Raw genomic sequence first — 19,109 nt, forward strand, 5'->3', positions numbered from 1 at the left:
GTACACTCAGTACTTTGGGGTTATGTTTATGTTTCAGTCAGCAGTATGGTTGTAGCTCTTCCTCGGAGCACTCAGAGTTTGGTTCATATCAGGATGAGTGAACAAATCTGACACATATGATAGTGAGTTCACTGGTCTTCCTGGAACCAATCATAGTATTAAGAATTTCATTTTAGCTGGGCATCAGTGGAACACATCTGTAATTCTAGCTACTCAGAAGGCTGAAATCTGAGGATCATTGGACAAAGCCAGCCCAGGGAAGTCTTTAAGACTCCTATCACCAATTGAACACCAAAAAGCCAGAGTGAAGCTGTGGCTCAAGTGGTAAAGCACCATCCTTGTGCAAAAAAGCTAAAGAACAGTGCCCAGGTACTGTATGACATCCACACAAAAATTAAAATGAAGTTATCTTTCTATTTAGTTTGTAGTTTCTAGTCTAAATATTTCACTATTTTTTATAGTTACAGAAAAAATAGATTTCTGTAGTATCCTAAGTAGAGAAACAAACCAAATAGTTTCACATTTAAAATTAGTGGAGTTTTCATACTTTGTTTAAATAAAAATATGCTTCAGGGGCTAGGAACATGGCCTAGTGGTAGAGTATGTGCCTAGCATGCATGAATCCCTGGGTTCCACTCCTTGCAACCTCATACACAGAAAAAACTGGAAATGGCACTGTGGTTCAAGTGATAGAATGCTAGCCTTGCTAAAGCCCAAGGACAATACCCAGGCCCTGAGTTCAAGACCCAGGACTGGCTCTCTCTCTATATATATCTTTGCAGATCCAAGCTCTCAAATAACAATGTGAATGGACAGAATTAGCCTGTAACCAAATCATTTGTGTGCTAATGAGGATTACAAATGAACTGGTTTAAATGAAGGCTACTGAAGTCATCTGTATCCCATGTCCACTGCAACATTTCTCATAGTAGCTCAGATACTGAAGGCAACCTAGGTGTCTGCCATTAGATGAGAAGCTAAAGAAAAAAAAAGAGGGAAATCCTATCATTGGTCATAGCACTGATGAACCTGGAGAACATCATGTTAAGTGAAATAAAGGAGACACAGGATAATACCACATGATACTTACATGTGAAATCTGGAAACGGTCTGGGGGCTGTTATCAGTAATATGGGGATGAGCAGGGAAAAGCTTCCAATGAACAAAATGATGACTGAAATAATGTATTTTTTAAATTAAAGCTGTTTTAAGGGAATTGCTTAGTAAGGAATTCATGAGGTCTGTGCATGTTTTGTCTCAATTATTCAGTGTGATATCTTTAGTTTTTTTGTCTGAGACTAGGACTCCAACTAGCTGACACTTGTTTTCAAAGTTCATTAGCTGATGTTCAAACCCCTAGTGTGATACTCTTGAAAGGCCTTGTTTCTCATTTCCAGATACCACATAGGAATTTTGTGCATATGGGTGAAAAACACATTGCATGACTTCAGTGTTTGACTCTTTTCCTTGCTGTGACACAATAAGCTTGTCAGAACAACTGAAAAGAAAGATTTTTTTTGGCTCATGATTTCAGAGGTTTGTTTTCTATTATGGTAGGGAAGGGGATGGCAGAGCAGATCAGCCTACATCATTGGGAGGTGGGAAGGAGGAAGAAGGAGAGGATGAGCAGGTGTGAATCTCCGTTCTCTCCTTTTCTAGGTTGGAGAACTAGGAGGTTAAGATACTCATTTTCACAGAAAGTGTAGTCCTTAAAAATGTTTATAACCTTTTGCCCAACAGTTTTACTCTTTGGAATACATTAGAAGAAAATAAGGACACTAAAAAAATAAAGTTGAGAGTAGAGTATCAGGGTTTGAAGCTAGCCCTGGCAGAAAAGCCCATGAAACTCTGACCTCCCATTAATCAGCAAAGAGTCAGAAGTGGGAAAACTAAGGGACAGCAGTCAGGTCCTGAATTCACGCCCTAGTCACGGCTCAAGCAGTAAACTCTTCTGCTTGGGCATTTAAAAAAAAAAAATGTAGAAAGTAAGTGCTGTGCATTTGGAAAGTATTTTTCGAATGTTAATGCATAGATATCTATTCTGCAATAGAAGGATCTTGGAGAAGTGATTCTCAGCTCTAACAGTTACCATTCTCGCAAAATACTCTGAGAACCGGGGGGGGGGGGGGAAGCCATCTTTCCTTCCCAGACGGGAAAGCGATAGCCGGAGACGTCCCAAAGGTCAGAGGGAACAGTAAAAACATTTTTTCTTAGTATTTTCCATTCCAAACAACTGGTTGGGACACAAGCACAGAGGGAAGGGAGAGACTCAGACTTGAGTCGGGCCGGCGGGGAGCGGAGCCCCGGCGTCCGGGCGCCCGCCTCACGCACAGCCAGTCCCTGAGAGCGCCGGGAACCCACTTCTGATCCTGACCAAAACACTGTGAGGAAGACCTCGGGGAACCAGAACCCCGCTTTACCTGAAGGAGCCCACAAAGTCACCCGCCGGAACTTCCCTCGCCCTCAACAAAGATGGCGCCCGATGACGCGTGGCTCCGCGCCGACGGAGCGGTCCCCGCGGAGCGCGCAGGCGTAAACCAATCAGGGCGCCCTGCCGTCGCGCGCGTCTGACGTCAGGGGTGGGCGGAGTCCGGTTGGAATTTTGGCGCGTTCCGCCGTGGGCTGGGCAGAGGGCTCGGCGCTCGGTGTGGGGCACCGTCTTCGGAGCCGTGGGCGATCCCCGCGTTTTGGTAGGACCTCTGCGGAGTCCCGAGGACGGGACGAGCCCCGGGTGGAGGAGATCTGGAGCCGGGCGGCAGCAGGACGGCCCCGGGGTGTGCGTGGAGGAAGGCGCAGCGGGGTGGGGGCTGGAGAACGGCGGGGTCGTCTACCTAAGGAACCAGGTTTGGAGGGTGTTGGGGGGGGGGTGCGTGCGGGTGCGGGTGCTGGGGCTTGAACTCAGGGCCTCGTGCCCTCGCTTAGACTTTTCGCTTAAGATTGGCGCTCTGCCCCTTGAGCTTTCTCTTCCGGCATTTTGCTGACGAAGTGGAGGTAAAAGGCTCCCGGGTTTGTCTGCCTGGGGCGGCTTCCAACTGCGACCGTCAGACCTCAGCTCCTAGAGTAGGAGTATGAGCGTGTTCCACTGGCGCCCAAGAGCGGGTTTTGCTGTTGTTATTTGCCTTTAACTCTTTAAAGTGTTTGTCGTCTGAGCTTATTTCTTTGATTTGATAATGGCTATTGAGTTCATACCTCGTGCAGGGAGAGCCTGCAGAAGGAGGCTTTAAAAAAAAAAAAAAAAAACAACTGTATAGAGACTGAAGGAGGACAAGCTTCCCATCCAATTCAAACCTGAGTCGGGCGCCGGTGGTTCAAGCCTATAATCCCAGCTACTCAGCAGGCTGCCATCTGAAGGTCATGGTTCGAAGTCAGCCAGTCAGCCAGGGGCAGGAAAGTCGATGAGACTCTTACCTCCAATAAACTACGCAAAGCCAGGAGTGGCGCTGCGGCACAAGCTGTAGAGTACTGGCTTGAACAAAAGAAGCTCGGGGCTAGAATTCAAGCCCCAGAACTTGTGTGGGGGCGGGAGAGGGGGAGGGTCCAAACCTGAAAGCATCCACACATGGTTGTTCGATAACCTCAGAGCAAACTCGCCTGGCTAGGTCATGGTTTTGAAGTAGTAGAATTAGATAGAGGTCCCCAGAGAAGATAAAGAAGCACTTTGTAAATTTCGATCTAAGAGCATTGGAAATTAATAAGGAATTTCCACTTAGAGTTCAAGCCCCATGACCCCCGCCCCCCCCCCAAAAAAAAGTATTCAAACTACAGGGACTGGGAACATGGCCTAGTGGTAGAGTGTTTGCCTAGCATGCATGAAGTCCTAGGTTCAATTCCTCATACGTACTTAGAAAAAGCCAGAAGTAGCACTGTGATTCAAGTGACAGAACAAAATGTGTCCAAGGACAGTGCGCAGGCCCTGAATTCACGCCCCAGGATTGGACCCCCCCCCCAAAAAAAAACATGTGTGTGTGTGTGTGTGTGTGTGTGTGTGTGTGTATGTATGTATGCAAACATATTCAAACTACAGTGTGAAGCCAAGTAAAAGATGCCACTTATTTGCTATGAGGGAGGGGGCATTGATGATGGGAGAGTATGTGAGAAATGTCAGATGAATCCTGAGGATGAGCCCATCAGACTTATGAGGGTCTTGATTTTCTGGATATGTGTGTTGTGTGAATCCAGGGTGACTCTTAATGTTGATTTCATACAGCCAAGATTCTTGATTATTCGTCTCCTGGGCATTTGGTCCTCCAAACTCTGATCACAACTGTTCTGGGCAACATGGATGGTAAGGCCTGCTTGATTTCTTCATTTCTCTTCATTTAACAACAAAAATTTCAGTTTATCTGTGAACTTCACTCATTCTGCTTCCAAAATAGTGAAAATGCTCCTCTACCCACAGGTATTTTCTCTGGTTCCAAAGAGAGAAAGAGGGTTTTCAGTTGAGTAACTGGGTGTCTTTGTTTTTAATTTTTAAATTTGGTGAAGCAGAAGACAGTTGGAAATAGTAGAATGACATGCCTGGGACACTATGAGGAATTGCTCTGCTATATGAACAGAGGAACCTGCTCTTATAAGTAGACACTTTGTCAGTTTTCAGAGGAAGGAAAGCAACCAGATTGTGTTCATAATTGGTGGTGAAATTTTCAGAAGCTGGTTGCTTGCATTTTTAATGTAAAATACAAGCAAGCCATGTTTGGTTTTGGTGACCATAATGGGCTTTGAACTCAGAGCCTAGGCACTGTCCTTGAGGTTTTTGCTCAAGGTTGGTATTCTATCTATTGAGCCACACCTTCACTTATGGCTCTTTTTTTTTTTTTTTTTTTTTTGCTAATTAATTGGACATAATAAGAGTCTCACTGATTTTCCTACCTGAGCTGACTTTGAGCCATGATTCTTAGAGCACTCAGCCTCCTGAGCAGCTGGGACTATCAGGGTGAATTACTGGCATCTAGCCATCCGAGTAGAGTTCAAAAAGGCTAAGATGTAAGAGGCTGGAGGTGAGACACTGTGAAGTAAAAAAATGGGAAAACAGTTGTTTTGGGGAAGTTGTTTTGGGCCAGTGCCTAGCCCACCCAAGCAAATATTGGCTCTTTCTCCCTTAGCCCAGTGCCCTCTCAGAGGTAGCCAGGGACAAGAAAAATGGAATGAGAACCACTGACATACCAGGCAAGACAGGGACATCTGTAGATATACCTTAACTGCCATGTAAATGTTGAGCGTCTGAGTTAGCTGTGTCTGTCACGAGGAGTTTTTCTCAGGTTGGCTTCATTTTTCTCCTCGACATTCTCTGTCTTCTAGTGGAGGAAGATGATTTGGCTGTGCTGACAGCTCTGCTGGAGGAGAATAAGTCAGCCTCGGCTTGTAATTCAGAAGAGAGTAACTCCCTTGCCCAGGAAGATGGCGAACCAGACGAATTTGATGAGCTTTTTGATGCTGATGGTGATGGTGAATCTTACACAGAAGAAGCCTGCGATGGAGCTGTGGAGAGGACAGAAGACCAGAAGGAAAATCTGGCCACTCTCTTTGGCGATGTGGGAGACTTAACAGATGAAGATGTTCCTGCATCACCTTCCACTGAAAACAGGGTCCTTGTTGCTCCTGCCCCCAAGCAAGAGAAAACCAATGAGGAGTTGCAAGGTACCTTCACCTCATACTTTCTCTGTTTGCTTCCTGACAAAGTAGACAACTACCGGGGTCTGACAGTTAATTAACTCAGGGTGTCAGTAAATAATTGTAAAAGACAAACGATCAGCATCTTCTTGTCTCCTCCCTAAACACTTGCCCTAACTCTTCCTCTGTGCTTGTTACAGATGGTATTTCTTTAGGATCTCTATGTGTGTGGAACCAGGGACACAGCTACAATGTTGCCACATATGGAATGCTTTGAGTCATCCCCTTTTTTGTTTCTCACATCTCCCACATAGAGAGAGAGAGAGTGTGTGTGTGTGCGCCCGTGTGCATATGTATACCAGTGCTGGACTCCAACTTAAGACCCCGCATTCACTTTAGGCTTTTGACTCTACCACTTCAGCCACATCTATAATTCTAGCTATAATTCTAGATTTTTACTGGTTAATTGGAGATAAGAGTCACTTGGACTTTACTGCCCATGCTGGCTTCAGACAACAATCCTTAGATCGTGGCTACTCAGTACCTAGGACTATAGGTGTGAGCCATCATCACCCGGGTTTTCTTTATTCTTTGTTACATAAGTCAGGTAATGAGTCCATTTCTTTTGGGACATTGTCTCCCCATCCATCACTCTCTCCCAGTTTTTCCTTCACTTCCCTACACACAAGTTGGATAGTTCACTTTTCACATATTGTTTAGTGAGTTCCAGTGCTGCATTTGGTCACCCTTTGTCCACATTTCTGTGCCATCTCTTACCTTCCCAAAGACAGATAAACAAACAAACAAGACAAAAGGAAATGAAGACAAAATGGCAACAAAGGGAAAAAAACCACCTCTTATTTCTACCTCCTGATTGTCAGATTCTCCTGAGGATATCTTCATTTGATTTTACTCTGTGAATGCCTAGAGCCCTGTTTAACTTATCATGTCCCAAAGGTTTTTATTTGTTGTGGTCACTGGGCTTGAACTCTGCCCAGGCACTGTCCCTGAGCTCTGCAGCTCAAGGCTACTGCCCTTCCCTTGAGCCAAGCCCCACTTCCTGTTTTCTAGAGGTTAATTGGGGATAAGAGTCTCAGGTCCTTTTGTGCCTGGGCTAGCTTTGAACCTTGATTCTCAGATCTCAGTCTCCTGAGTAGCTAGGATTACAGACCTAGGATTACAGACAGATGTGAGACACTGCGCCTGGCTCCAAGGTATTTTTTTTTCTTTTACCATTCAGTGTATTTGCTTGTAGGTTTATAGACACAATTCTAACTACCACAAATGAAGCAAACTATGCCACTTAATGTTTCTTTGGGTCTTGGTTACTCCACATAATGTAATTGCTCCAGTCTTTCCATTTCGTTATGAATAGTACTGTATCATTCTTTCTAATGGATGAATAGAATGATACTATGTATATATACCACATTTTCTTGATCTGTTCATCCACTGAGGGACATATTTTTAAGTTATAATAAAATGCAATGGTTGGCCATTTCTTCTAATACGAGAGCCATTGTTTGTAATATTGCCTATGTTATTTCTGCTATAAAATATATTGAATCACTACTTCACCTCATATGCAGTGTCTATCAGTTGTATCAATTCTTAATGTGCTTAGGCGTCAGAGGCCTGCCAACTAGAGACAGTGTGTTTCTTTGGGGGAGTTCTTGATATGTGACTATATTGTGAGTCTCAGTTGGAGACAAGGGCAGACAGTATTCTTTAATCTTGCCAGTATTCTTAAAGCAGTGTATTTCTCTTTCCTAGATGAATTAAGGAAGTTGCAAGAACAAATGAAGTCCTTACAAGAACAGCTGAAAGCAGCATCGATTAAACAGCCTGTAAATCCAGCCCTCCTTAAATCCTCTGGTAACCAGACTGTCATTGTAGCATCTCTATTACTTGAGAACTGTAGCATTGTCCTTTGTATCCAAAGTGGCCTTTGAGCCCATTGCTAAACTGGCCTTATTTATTTCTTTTACTGTCAATCAAGGCAAGTGTCCCCAGGCCCCTCTGAAGGAGAAGAAAGTTCAGCGGATTCAGGAGTCCCCTTGCTTCTCAGCAGAACTAGATGCCCCTCCCCTACCCAGAACCAAGCGTCTGGCTCGGACGCCAAAGGCTACTCCAGGTGAGGTACTGAGGCATCTGTAGATTGCACTGCTCTGGCTCTACGTAAAATCTGTTTTGGCACTGCCATGCATATGTGCACCTGTGCAGGAAGGAGGTCTAGAGTTTCCTAGCTCCCTACCAGGAAAAGTCATTTTCTTAGGAGTAGGAGCCAAAGGAAATGCTTTGTGTTCTTACTCCCCATCTCAGAGTACTTAGAATATCTTTAGACCCATAGTAGGTGTTTTCTGTACAGTTAACAGGTTGAACGTAGTCTTTTTAGTTTTACTTAGTCAATGTTTTTTGCCAGTTCTAGGGTTTGAACACAGGGCCTAGGCACTGTCCCTTAGCTTCTTTTGCTCATGGGTAGCACTTTACCACTTGAGCTACAGTGCCACTTCCAGCTTTTTCTGCTTATAATTGAACCCAGGGCTTCACTCTACCACTAAGCCACATTCCCAGCTCCTCAATTGTTAATAGAACCTGAATTGAGTTCTGAGACTAGAAATCTGGAGATTCAACCTTTGGGCTTATGAGAGTAAGACACATAAGTGCTTATAAAGTGGGCATTTTACCTGAAGCCTGGTTATATTACGCCAGAAGGATCATTCTTTACAGAGGAAAAAACCGCCTACTCCAGAAAAGTGTTCAAATGAAACCTTTTTCCAACATGCATAAGACAAAAGTGGAAGAGATGTATAAGCTCAAGTATTGTTTTTGTGCGCATTTCCTCATTTTACCCAAGATAATTACTCCTCAGAAGACCCAATGCTGAGTGATGAGAAAAGAACAGCAGTTTAAACGCCACATTTGAATAGCTTTGGGTCAGCTCTTCTTGACATGATAATAAGAGCTGCTGCCTTGGACTGTTAACATTAAGTATTTGCTTTGTCCACTTACAAATAAATATCTGAACTTTGAGAAGTTTGGCATTAGGTGTTTCATTAGAAAATACCTAAAATATGGTTTTATAGACATGGTTTCTAAGTTTTCTAAGACATCTTGGTATGTCCTGACCCCTAGCTGAGGAACAGTGATCCAAATTCCTTCTGAGGATAAACAAAACAATCTTACATAAGAATGACTGTGCCCAGGCTTTCTGACCTTTCAGAGCCTTATATCACTTTTCTTTTTATTTTCTTTCTTTTTTTTTTCTTCAATTGTTCTTATAAAGGGTAGAAGGGTATATGTCAGGTAATTGAGTACATTTTATTTTGGCCTTTGTCACCCCTTGCTTTACTCTCTCTGAGTTTTTCCTTCCCACCCCCACCCACAAGTTGTATAGTTCATTTTCCACATAGCATCTAGTGAGTACCACTGCTTCATTTCTATGCTTTCCTTTGTCCTCCCAAAAACAGGTAAATGAACAAAACAAGATGAAAACAAAAACAGCAACAAAGAAAAAAACCTCTTGTTTCCATTCCCTAGAGTTGGTTCCAATCAATATTATTTATATGATCAGCTGCACATAGGCACTTGTGCCTTATGTTCCTCTCCTGAGTATCCTCCTTTGTGAATGCCTAGCATCCTATATAAATGCATGTCCCATTGTATTTTACATCTAGTTCTGAAGATGAGGAAAAACATGCCCCGTGTGTCTGTCTGAACTTGGCTTGATTTGTCTTAGGTCCATCCCAATTCCCTGTAAATAACATATAATCTTATTCTTTCTAAATGGCTCTATAAAATCCCGTGTGTATAGGTACTGTATTTTTTGGATGCACCCATATATTGTATGGCATCTGGGCTGTTTCCACATGGCCACTCCTAAAATAACCATATCAGGATTATTTAATGTCTGTGATGGACAGGAAAACATCCTGGTCCCCTCTCTATAAAGAAAGTGGAATGGAAAGGAAAGAAATGAAATAAGAAAGGAAGAAGAAAAAGGAATCAGCTTCGATTATTTCCAAGAGAAAATTTGATGTGTGCACAATTCTCTTAAAATAAGAAGCTATGAGCCAGGTACTAGTAGCTCATGCCTGTAATCCTAGCTGCTCAGGAGGCTGAGATCTGAGGAATATGTTTCAAAGCCAGCCCTGGCAGAAAAGTCCATAAGACTCTTTAATAAACCACTCAGAAAAAGCTGGAAGTGGTACTATGGCTCAAGTGTTAGAGCATTAGCCTTGAACACAAAGGGGCTCAAGGACAGCACCCAAACCAAGTTCAAGCCCCAGGACTGGCAAAAAAAAAAAAAAGAAGAAGGGCTGGGAGTTTGGCCTAGTGGTAGAGTGCTTGCCTAGCATGCACAAACATCCGGGTTCAATTCCTTGGTACCACATAATTAGAAAAAGCCAAAAGTGGTGCTGAGGCTCAAGTGGTAGAGTTCTAGCCTTGGTAGAGTTCTAGCCTTGAAAAAAATCCAAGGACGGTCCTCAGGCCCTGAGCTCAAGCCCAGGACTGGCAAAAAAAAAAAAAAAAAAGAAGAAGCCATGCTTACATGCAGTACATGCAGTGAAAATCTGTATTACTGTCTGCTACAGTAGGCCCAAGTTATAAAGTCCTAGGTAAATGTAAGGTAGAAGAATTGTTCTTCCTTAGAAGCACTAGTCACATTTGAAGTAGCCGATGGCTACCTGTCACTGATGGCTTCTGCTACCATAGCTAATAACACTGATAGAAAACATACCTGCTTCGCCAGGTGCCATGGCTCATGCCTGTATTCCTAGCTACTCAAGAGGCTGAGATCTGTGCCAGCCTGGACACAAAAGGACCTGAGACTCTTATTTCCAGTTAAGCTCTAGAAGATGGGAAGCGGTGCTTGGCTCAAGGGTGAGGTGGTAGCCTTGAGCTGAAGAGATCAGGGACAACACCCAGGCAGAGTCCAAGTCCCATGACCCACAAAAAAAAAAAGAAAGAAAAAGAAAACATTCCTGCCATCCCATATGTTCTGTTGGACCATTCTGAAGACTAAAGGTGGAGACAGATTGTATGCATTGATTTAAAAATTCTGTAAGCAAACTGCATGCTTATCGGTGTGAATTTCTTTTCACTAAATTCTAAATTAATTTTCTAGAGTCTAAAAGCTCATCTCTGAAGATGACAGCTCCTCCTCCTGAACCACTCCAGACTATTCCTGGGAACAAACCTAGTGAGTTGACTAGAGATCAGAGCTCAGCTCTCTCCAGAAGTTCAACCTTCTCTAGGAGTTTAACTGTCTCCAAGAATTCTGGAGAACCTGCTCCACAGGTCTCTGTGGAAGCCTTCTCCGGCCTGCGGCTCAGGTCAGTAGCTCCGTCAGCACTCCATCCCTGCACACCACTAGATGGCTCTTCCTACTCAGAGATGGAGTCTTTTCTAAGCAGTGTGCCTTGGTAGCAAATCTACAGAAGATCAAGAGCTCTTGAACTGGGCAAAGTCTTACTCTGGATTCATAGTGAATAAGGAATATTTATGTATCAAGAAATGATAGCTGGCACTGTGCCTCAAGGAGTAGAGCGGTGGCCTTGAGCTGAAGCACTCAGGGACAGCGCCCAGGCCCAGAGTTCAAGCCCCACAAGTGACCCAAAAAAGGCGGTGTGTGTGTGTATGTGTATGTGTAACCGTAACCTAGTGGTAAAGTGCTTACCTAGCACGCTTGAAGCCCTGGGTTTGATTCCTTGGTACAACATATACAGAAAAGGCCAGAAGTGGCACTGTGGCTTAAGTGGCAGAGCACTAGCCTTGAGCAAAAAGTGTTCAAGAATAGTGCCCAGGACTGGCAAAGAAAAAGGAAGGAAGGAAGGAAGGAAGGAAGGAAGGAAGGAAGGAAGAAAGAGAAAGAGAGAAGGAAAGAAAGGGATATTTAGTCAGAAATAGATCAGAACAGACAAAATTGTTTTAAAGTATAAACTATCTGTTTGTGGTAATAGACATTGCAAACTATTTTTAAATACAAGCATATAGATTAATGAGGATAATACAACTGATGTTTACAAATAATGAAAGTTAAGAAGTTATGTCTGTATCTAAGAAAAAAAAAATCTTGCTTTGAAAACTAAGCTGGGCATCATCTCACATCTATAATCTCAGCACGTAGGAGGACCAGCCTGGAATACAGAGCAAGACCCTGTTTGAAAAGGCCAAGAGAGTGCCAGGCACAGTGGTTTACACCTGTAATCCCAGCTACTTGGGAGGTATAAATGGGAGAGTTGCTATCCAAAGACAGTAAATGAGATCTCCCATCAGTAAGCTGAGTGTGTTGGTGTGTGCTTGTGATCTCAGCTAAGAGAAGGATCTAAGTCTTTAAAGCACTGCAGCGCCTCCTCTGACAGCTGGGGAGCTGCCAAATAAAGTATACCAGATACTTCATTAGAACAATAATCAGTTGGTTTTCTTAATGCAGGCGGCCTCGAGTATCTTCCACAGAAATGAACAAGAAGATGACTGGTCGAAAACTAATCAGACTGTCACAGATCAGGGAAAAGATGGCAATTGACAAGCTGGAGGAAGTGGACTGGGTGACATTTGGAGTGATACTGAAGAAAGTCACTCCCCAAAGTGCTAACAATGTAAGCCACCTTTCTGAATTCAGCGCTGCCTCTTTGCACACAGTGGTGACCTACGGTCCTTGTCACCTGTCAGTATTTCATTTCCAAGTAGCTCGTTGCCATGCCTCCCTGAATCTCTATTCCGGGACAATGTCCTGCTTAATGATATGGTTGTACCACTTTGTTGGGCCTTTCAGTGTCCAAATCAATCATAGCATTTCACATGTCTTGGGTTTGGGTGACACATGTGGCTGTCCCTGTATTGTAGAGGGTTATACTTAATGAACAGTTACAACCATTTCCTGTAAAATCAGGAATGAGACCTTTCATTCCTCTTCAATACAGTATTGGAATTTCTAGCTAGAATAATAGTGCAAGAGACAAACATAAAGGGTATCCAAATAGGGAGAGAAGTAAAACTCCCCCTCTTTGCAAATGACGTGATCCTATGCTTAAAGAACCCTATAGATGCCTCTCCCAAGTTACTTGAACTGATCTAAAACTTTGGCAAAATAGTAGGGTATAAAATTAACCCACAAAAATCAATAGCTTTTCTGGGGTCCGGAGTTTGGCCTAGTGGTTAAATGCTTGCCTAGCATTCACGAAGACCTGGGTTCAATTACTCAGTACCACATACATAGAAAATCCAGGTGCTATGGCTCAAGTGGTAGAGCTCTAGCCTTGAGTTCAAGCCCCAGGACTGTAAAAAAAAACAAAAACAATAGGTTTTCTGTATGCTAACCATGAGAAGAGAGAGGCTGAAATCAGGAAAGCAGCTCCTCTTGTAATAGCCTAATGCCAGTAGTACTCTCACCGTTCTGTGCCAGCATGGTCTGTTACAAAACACCTGGCAGATTTCATCATTGCAGTAAGACTAAGAGGAAAAGCAGTGTCAAGATCAGAAATCAAGAACAAAAACAGGGTTCTAACCTTTGTTCTTGTAAATAGAGGCATGAGTTCAGGATGATGCTTAGTCATCCTTTAAATACCTTCAGTTCTACATCCATAAAATGCAGAAGCTGATAATCTCTCAATTCTGAAATATTATGACTAACTGAGCTAATACTAATATTATACTTATTCAAATTAAGTTCTGCCAAGAATAGTAGCTATTAATTATAGCTTGCTTGTTGTGTTGTTGTGGAGATAAACATGAACAAATCTAGCTTTTATTTAATTAAGTCCTTGATTGCTTTATGAGTGAGTATAATGACATTGAAATAATTAGTGAAAATTTTATCTGAACTTTTATTGTCAAGATAATATATAGAGGGGTTACAGTTAACATTTATCTGATGCATTACTTCTCACAAATTGATAACCCCTTTTCTGAACTCTTATAAGAAAGGCATTGCATAAATCCAGCACTCAGAGTCTAGACAAAATAACTCACCATAACCTATAACCATATACATCTGGGTTGCCTCTAAAGTGTCTGGGCTCAACATTATTCAAATGATTCTCCCCCTGTCCTACCCCCCAGACTACCATGGCCGTTATTCATAATATAAGCAGTTCACATTTCGAGTTATATCTCTTCAGATATTTTGTAATATGTCTGCCATTTTTCCATGCTGGCTTTCTTTAAATGACTCAGACATTCAATAGCATATAGCAGATGCCTGTTTATGACTGTTAGTGCAGGCTGGGTACCAGTGGCTCACGCTTGTAATCCTAGCTACTCCTGAGGCTGAGACATGAGGATCACAGCGTGAAGCCAGCCTGGACAGGAATAAACTACTCAGAAAAAGCTGGGAGGGCTGCTGTGGCTCAAGGGTTAGAGCTCCTGCCTTGAGCACAAATAAGTTCAACCCAGGCCCTGAGTTTAGGCCCCAAGACCAGCAAATATAAATAATATAATTGGTAATAATAAATTTGCAAAAATTGTTTGCATACTATCTGTTCATATTGGTGAGTTATTAAATGTTAGTTCCCATTGCTGCTGCTTATCCTCTGAATGGTGTGTGTGTGTGTGGTGTGTGTATGATTGAATGTTTTCATATGTGCTTAGGTATACATGTTGTGAAAAAAGCAGAGCTATCTCACCTACTAGACATGATGCTTAAATCTGACTGGCCTGGCCTTGCCTCCATCTCTAAAGTGAAATGAATAATATACAAAAGCCTAGAGAAAGGAACCTTATTAATAGCAGATGTTCTGACTTTATGTTTGTGCAGATTATATTTGTTTTGAACCATAAATGGAGACTATACACAGTTCAAAAAATTTTAAGGCCAAAAATAAATATTCATTCCAGGGAAAGACATTTAGCATCTGGAGACTGAATGATCTTCGTGACCTAACCCGGCATGTGTCGCTGTTCTTATTTGGAGAAGTTCATAAGGAACTGTGGAAGACAGAGCAGGGCACTGTCATAGGCTTGCTCAATGCCAACCCCATGAAGCCCAAGGATGGCTCGGAAGAGGTAAGCGTCTTAAAGTCAGGCACTAGTGGCTTATGTCTGTAATCCTAGCTAGTCAGAAAGCTGAGATCTAAGGATCATGGTTCAAAGCCAGCTTAGGAAGGAATGTTGATGAGACTCTTCATCTTCAATAAATTACCAAAACCAGAAGTAGAGCTGTGGCTCAAGTGGTAGAACACTAGCCTTCAGCAAAAAAAGACACTCAGAGACAGTGTCCAAGCCCTGAGTTCAAGCCCCAGCCCCATGTACACACACACACATATATCAATCAATCAATCTGTGATTTGTTTAACTGAGAAGGCAGTGTTTATGGCAGAAGGAATTTTTGTCCTATTATTTCAACCACAAGCTGCTTTTTAGAGTCAAAGTGAATTTCCATCTTCTCAAGCAGTTTTTGGGCTATTGCCCCTCTACTGAACTGAAACCTAAACCCATGCTGAATATCAGTACCCCATCCAGCAAGAGGCTATACTCTAGTCAGCCTGTTTCCAGGAATGAGAAAAACACTGTTTTTTTATCATTATCTGTTGGTTAGGAATGAATTTGGCTACCAGTATCAGAAAAACTCAAGGTAGTTTCATTTTAAATAACTAGGCAATATGGTGATATCATGTCTATTGGTTTCTTTGCAATTACCTCTTGGTCACAAAATAGCTCTGAAGATCCAGCATCACTTCCAGGCCCAGGGAGGGAAACACTGTATATTATCAATCCCAGGAGAGGACTCTGAACAGCTTGCTGACATCTGCTCAAAAGTTTAGCTCTGGCAAGGGGCTTTGCATAATTCTGGCTTCCAAAGTGTGGGTCCAGAGAGACAGAACTTTCACACTAGTTACACACACCAACTTCATTATTTTGTCCTTCAAGACTCAGGTAGATGGAAAACAATCTGCCACATGCACCAGTGTACACCATAGGCTTTATTACCCAGTGACCATTGGACTAACAGCGCAAGCATTGCAGGATTTCCTGTTCTAGGAGGAATAAGGACAGAGCCTAGACTGATGGGAACTCTCTTTTATGTCTGGATATGGATATAACTTCTTGATTCTTGATAGCATCTGCCTGAGACTTGCCATCAGTAAGTAGGGAACTATCAGCCAAGACCATTCTGGACCTTCTTCCCAAAATATCAACATTCAAAGCCCAAAGTAGAATGTGCAGCATTGGTGATTTAGTGGTGAGCATAGCTGCCTTTCAAAGTAACAAGTTAAGGGTGAGCTACTCTCTCTTTTTCCTTTTATTAGGAAAGCAAGAGCTTTTGTACTGAATCTCATTGGCTAGATTTGGTTATGTGATCACTGCTAACTATAAAGAATGCTGGTAAACTGAGCCGGATTCCTTGCGTAAGTCCAAGCCCCGATATCAACACACACCCAAAGCCACAACTTGCCAGGCACAGTGGCTCTGGACTATAATAGCTATTTGTCTTGAAATCAGCAGATTGCAGTTCATGGCCTGCCCAGGCATAAAAGCTGAAAGTGCAGCTCAAGTGGTTAGTCTCTGTGTAAGGCCTTGTGTTAGAACTCTTAAGATACACACATGCACGCAATACTTGTCTGCTTGTCAGTCCTTAAGGTCTGCCTCTCTTTCACAGGTGTGCTTATCTATTGATCATCCTCAAAAGGTCTTAATTATGGGTGAAGCTCTGGACCTGGGAACCTGTAAAGCCAGGAAAAAAAATGGAGAGCCATGTACACAGACTGTTAATTTGGTCAGTTTTATTCTTGTTATGATGGTTTCTACTAAAGAAAAGAATGATTGGGAATAATAACTTCTTAGTTACTTTAGCTTCAGTGGTCATTAACTTAATGAAGAAGAGTGGAAATTAGTACATTGAACATCTAGTTAATAATTACCAAATTTCCAAGTTAGGAGCAAGGAAGTTTTATTCTCTTAGGGAAGTTACTGTTTATTGCAACTGACTTTGTGGGAAAGAATTTCAATGTGTTCTTGTTTCTGTACAGTTCCAGAGATCAAACAGTGAGGACACACTGAAAACTCTGTACTTCAGTGTTACCACACTTTTACAAGAGCTTTTAAGAATAGCAGTTTTTTGGGTTTTTTTTTTTTTTTTTTTTTTTTGGTTTGGTTTTTTGCCAGTCCTGGACTTGAGCTCAGGGCCTGAGCACTGCCCTTGGACTTTCTCAAGGCTAGAGCTCTACCACTTGAGTCTTAGCACTACTTCCAGCTTTTTTCTATGGTACCAAAGGTACCAAAGGAATCGAACCCTGGTCTTCGTGCATGCTAGGCAAGCAGTCTACTGCTAGGCCAAACTTCCAGCCAAGAATAGCTTTAGAGATAAAATCAGGTAGTTTACCCTATCAAAGTATGTAACTCAGTCTATTTTTATATATTCATCCCTGCATAACCAACACCACTATGTAATTTTAGCGTACTTAGTTCTGTTACCCCAAAAGGAACACATATGCATAGCATTCATTCCTCAGTCCCTCCTCCTGCACCCCAAGGAAACAAGTCTACTCCATATCTCTGTGGATTTGCTTGTTCTAAATATTTCATATAATGGATCACAGAATGTGACTTTCTGATCTACTTCTCCCATAGCAGAAGTATGCCAAAGTTTATCCATGCCTTAACATATGTCAACACTTCATTCTTGAGTAAATAATATTCTTTTGTATTGACAGACCACATTTATATTTATCTACTCTTGAGTTAATAATACGGTTGGATCATTCCTGTGTTTGGCTATAATGTACAAAATGCCTATTCCTTTGGTTCTGTAGCTCAGGTTAGAATTGTAGGGTCTGACTGACCCTGTTAGAATTGCAACTAACTTGCAGAGTGGCTGGATGATTCTAGATGCCCACCAAGAGGGAGAATTGAGGGTGGAACCCTCCCCTGGGGAGCCCCATAGAGTTATGAGGGGCGCTGATTGCCAGGCTGGGATGAAGGGGCCACAATCCCCAGCCTGCTAACCTGGTCCTCATCCTCTGCTCTTCCTTGCAGAATGACTGTGAGTACTGCCAGTATCACATCCAGGCTCAGTACAAGAAGCTCAGCGCAAAGCGACCTGACCTGCAGTCCACCTTCTCCGGAGGACGAATTCCCAAGAAGTTCGCTCGCAAGGGTGCTAGCCTAAAAGAGAGGCTGTGTCAAGATGGTTTTTACTATGGGGGAGTTTCTTCCGCATCCTATGCAGCCTCCATGTAAGACCTTCTCAAGCTTTTGCTTAGCTTCTAACGGTAAAGATGATGACTGGAGTTTTCTGTATCTGTTAGGGGATACCTGTCCAGGTCTCAGTTTTCACAGCTTACTACCTGCAGCAAGTTGCATGTCCTCTCTCCTGCAGTGAGGACCCACAGAAGGGAGGGAGGGAATCATTTTCTGGCTCATATGGTGCATATACTTTATAGGTGGTCTTTGACAAAAAGATTATGCTTCTCCTTTGATATCTGACACTGATAGTGTCAACTGAGTCTGGTTGTATGGCATTCCTTGGGTCATTTTGCTGGTGACTGTTTGAGATTGAAGACCTCTGAACAGAAATATAACTGTAGTAAAGTTTCACACAAAGGTGGGATGGTACCAGTCGAATGATCATAGCTTCTCTTCTAGGGACTGACTGCTACAGGCTCTGGGGTAGGTGTTCAATGGCTTGTCACCACGTGGTGTTGTGATGACCACATCTGAGCATGTGACAGGTCCGAACTTCAGTCAGTAGAGCTATCATTGATCTAAGAACAAAACATTTTGTTCCTCATCCAGTTGGAATTGGGCAGGGCATTGCATACTTTCTCTGTATTTGGAAACATCAAGCCCTTATTTTACAAATCAGCATGATTTCTCTGCTTTTTTTATACTCCTAGAAGCAATGCATGCACATTACTTTTTGAATAAGAATAGATAATCCAAAAGGGGAAAATGCACATTTCTGGATGTTTACAGCATATTTAGGGCATTTCTTTGTTCTTTTGTTTTGTTACTTGGGATTAAACAGGACATTGCATGTGATAGGCAAGTGCTCTTCCACTGGTTACATCCCCAGCACAATGGAGCTATAGTAATGTAAGATAAACTCATAGTACACCTTTTTTTTTTTTTTTTTTTTTTTTTTTTTTTTTTTTTTTGCCAGTCCTGGGCTTGAGCTCAGGGCATGAGCACTGTCCTTGGACTTTCTCAAAGCTAGAACTCTACCACTTGAGCCTCAGCACCACTTCCATCTTTTTTCTATGTATGTGATACTGAGGAATCAAACCCAGGTCTTCATGCCTGCTAGGCAAGCACTCTACCACTAGACCAAACTCCCGGCAAAAATACACATTTTTTTATAACCCTTCTTTTCCTTCCTAAGTAAAACAATATTTTCATTGAGGTCATTATTTTTGGTGACTACATAGTAGTCTCACATTTGTTTTTTGTTTTTTTTAATACTTGAGTAAATATTAATAGCATTTCTAAAATAACTTTAAGCAAGATATAAAGTCCTAAATTTTTATTTTTTTTTTTTATTTTTTTCCGGTCAGTCCTGG

At 42.4% G+C, this 19,109-nt stretch overlaps 1 protein-coding gene across 1 annotated transcript in view; it reads left to right on the forward strand.

The window, feature by feature from the left end:
• Nucleotides 1-2,658: 2,658 nt before the first annotated feature.
• The window catches only part of Mcm10 (minichromosome maintenance 10 replication initiation factor), a 28,458-nt gene continuing 12,007 nt past the window's right edge, over nt 2,659-19,109 (forward strand). The window contains exons 1-10 of the mRNA XM_090318906.1: nt 2,659-2,843; nt 4,208-4,285; nt 5,299-5,637; nt 7,384-7,485; nt 7,610-7,744; nt 10,739-10,946; nt 12,047-12,212; nt 14,449-14,616; nt 16,211-16,327; nt 17,587-17,786. Of these exons, the coding sequence (XP_090175032.1) occupies nt 4,279-4,285; nt 5,299-5,637; nt 7,384-7,485; nt 7,610-7,744; nt 10,739-10,946; nt 12,047-12,212; nt 14,449-14,616; nt 16,211-16,327; nt 17,587-17,786 (1,442 nt within the window). The 5' untranslated portion in view covers nt 2,659-2,843; nt 4,208-4,278. The remainder of the gene's footprint in view (nt 2,844-4,207; nt 4,286-5,298; nt 5,638-7,383; nt 7,486-7,609; nt 7,745-10,738; nt 10,947-12,046; nt 12,213-14,448; nt 14,617-16,210; nt 16,328-17,586; nt 17,787-19,109) is intronic.

The sequence above is a fragment of the Megascapheus bottae genome, chromosome 26 (assembly GCF_031878675.1).
Source record: "Megascapheus bottae isolate mThoBot1 chromosome 26, mThoBot2.hap1, whole genome shotgun sequence".
NCBI classification, from domain to species: domain Eukaryota; kingdom Metazoa; phylum Chordata; class Mammalia; order Rodentia; family Geomyidae; genus Megascapheus; species Megascapheus bottae.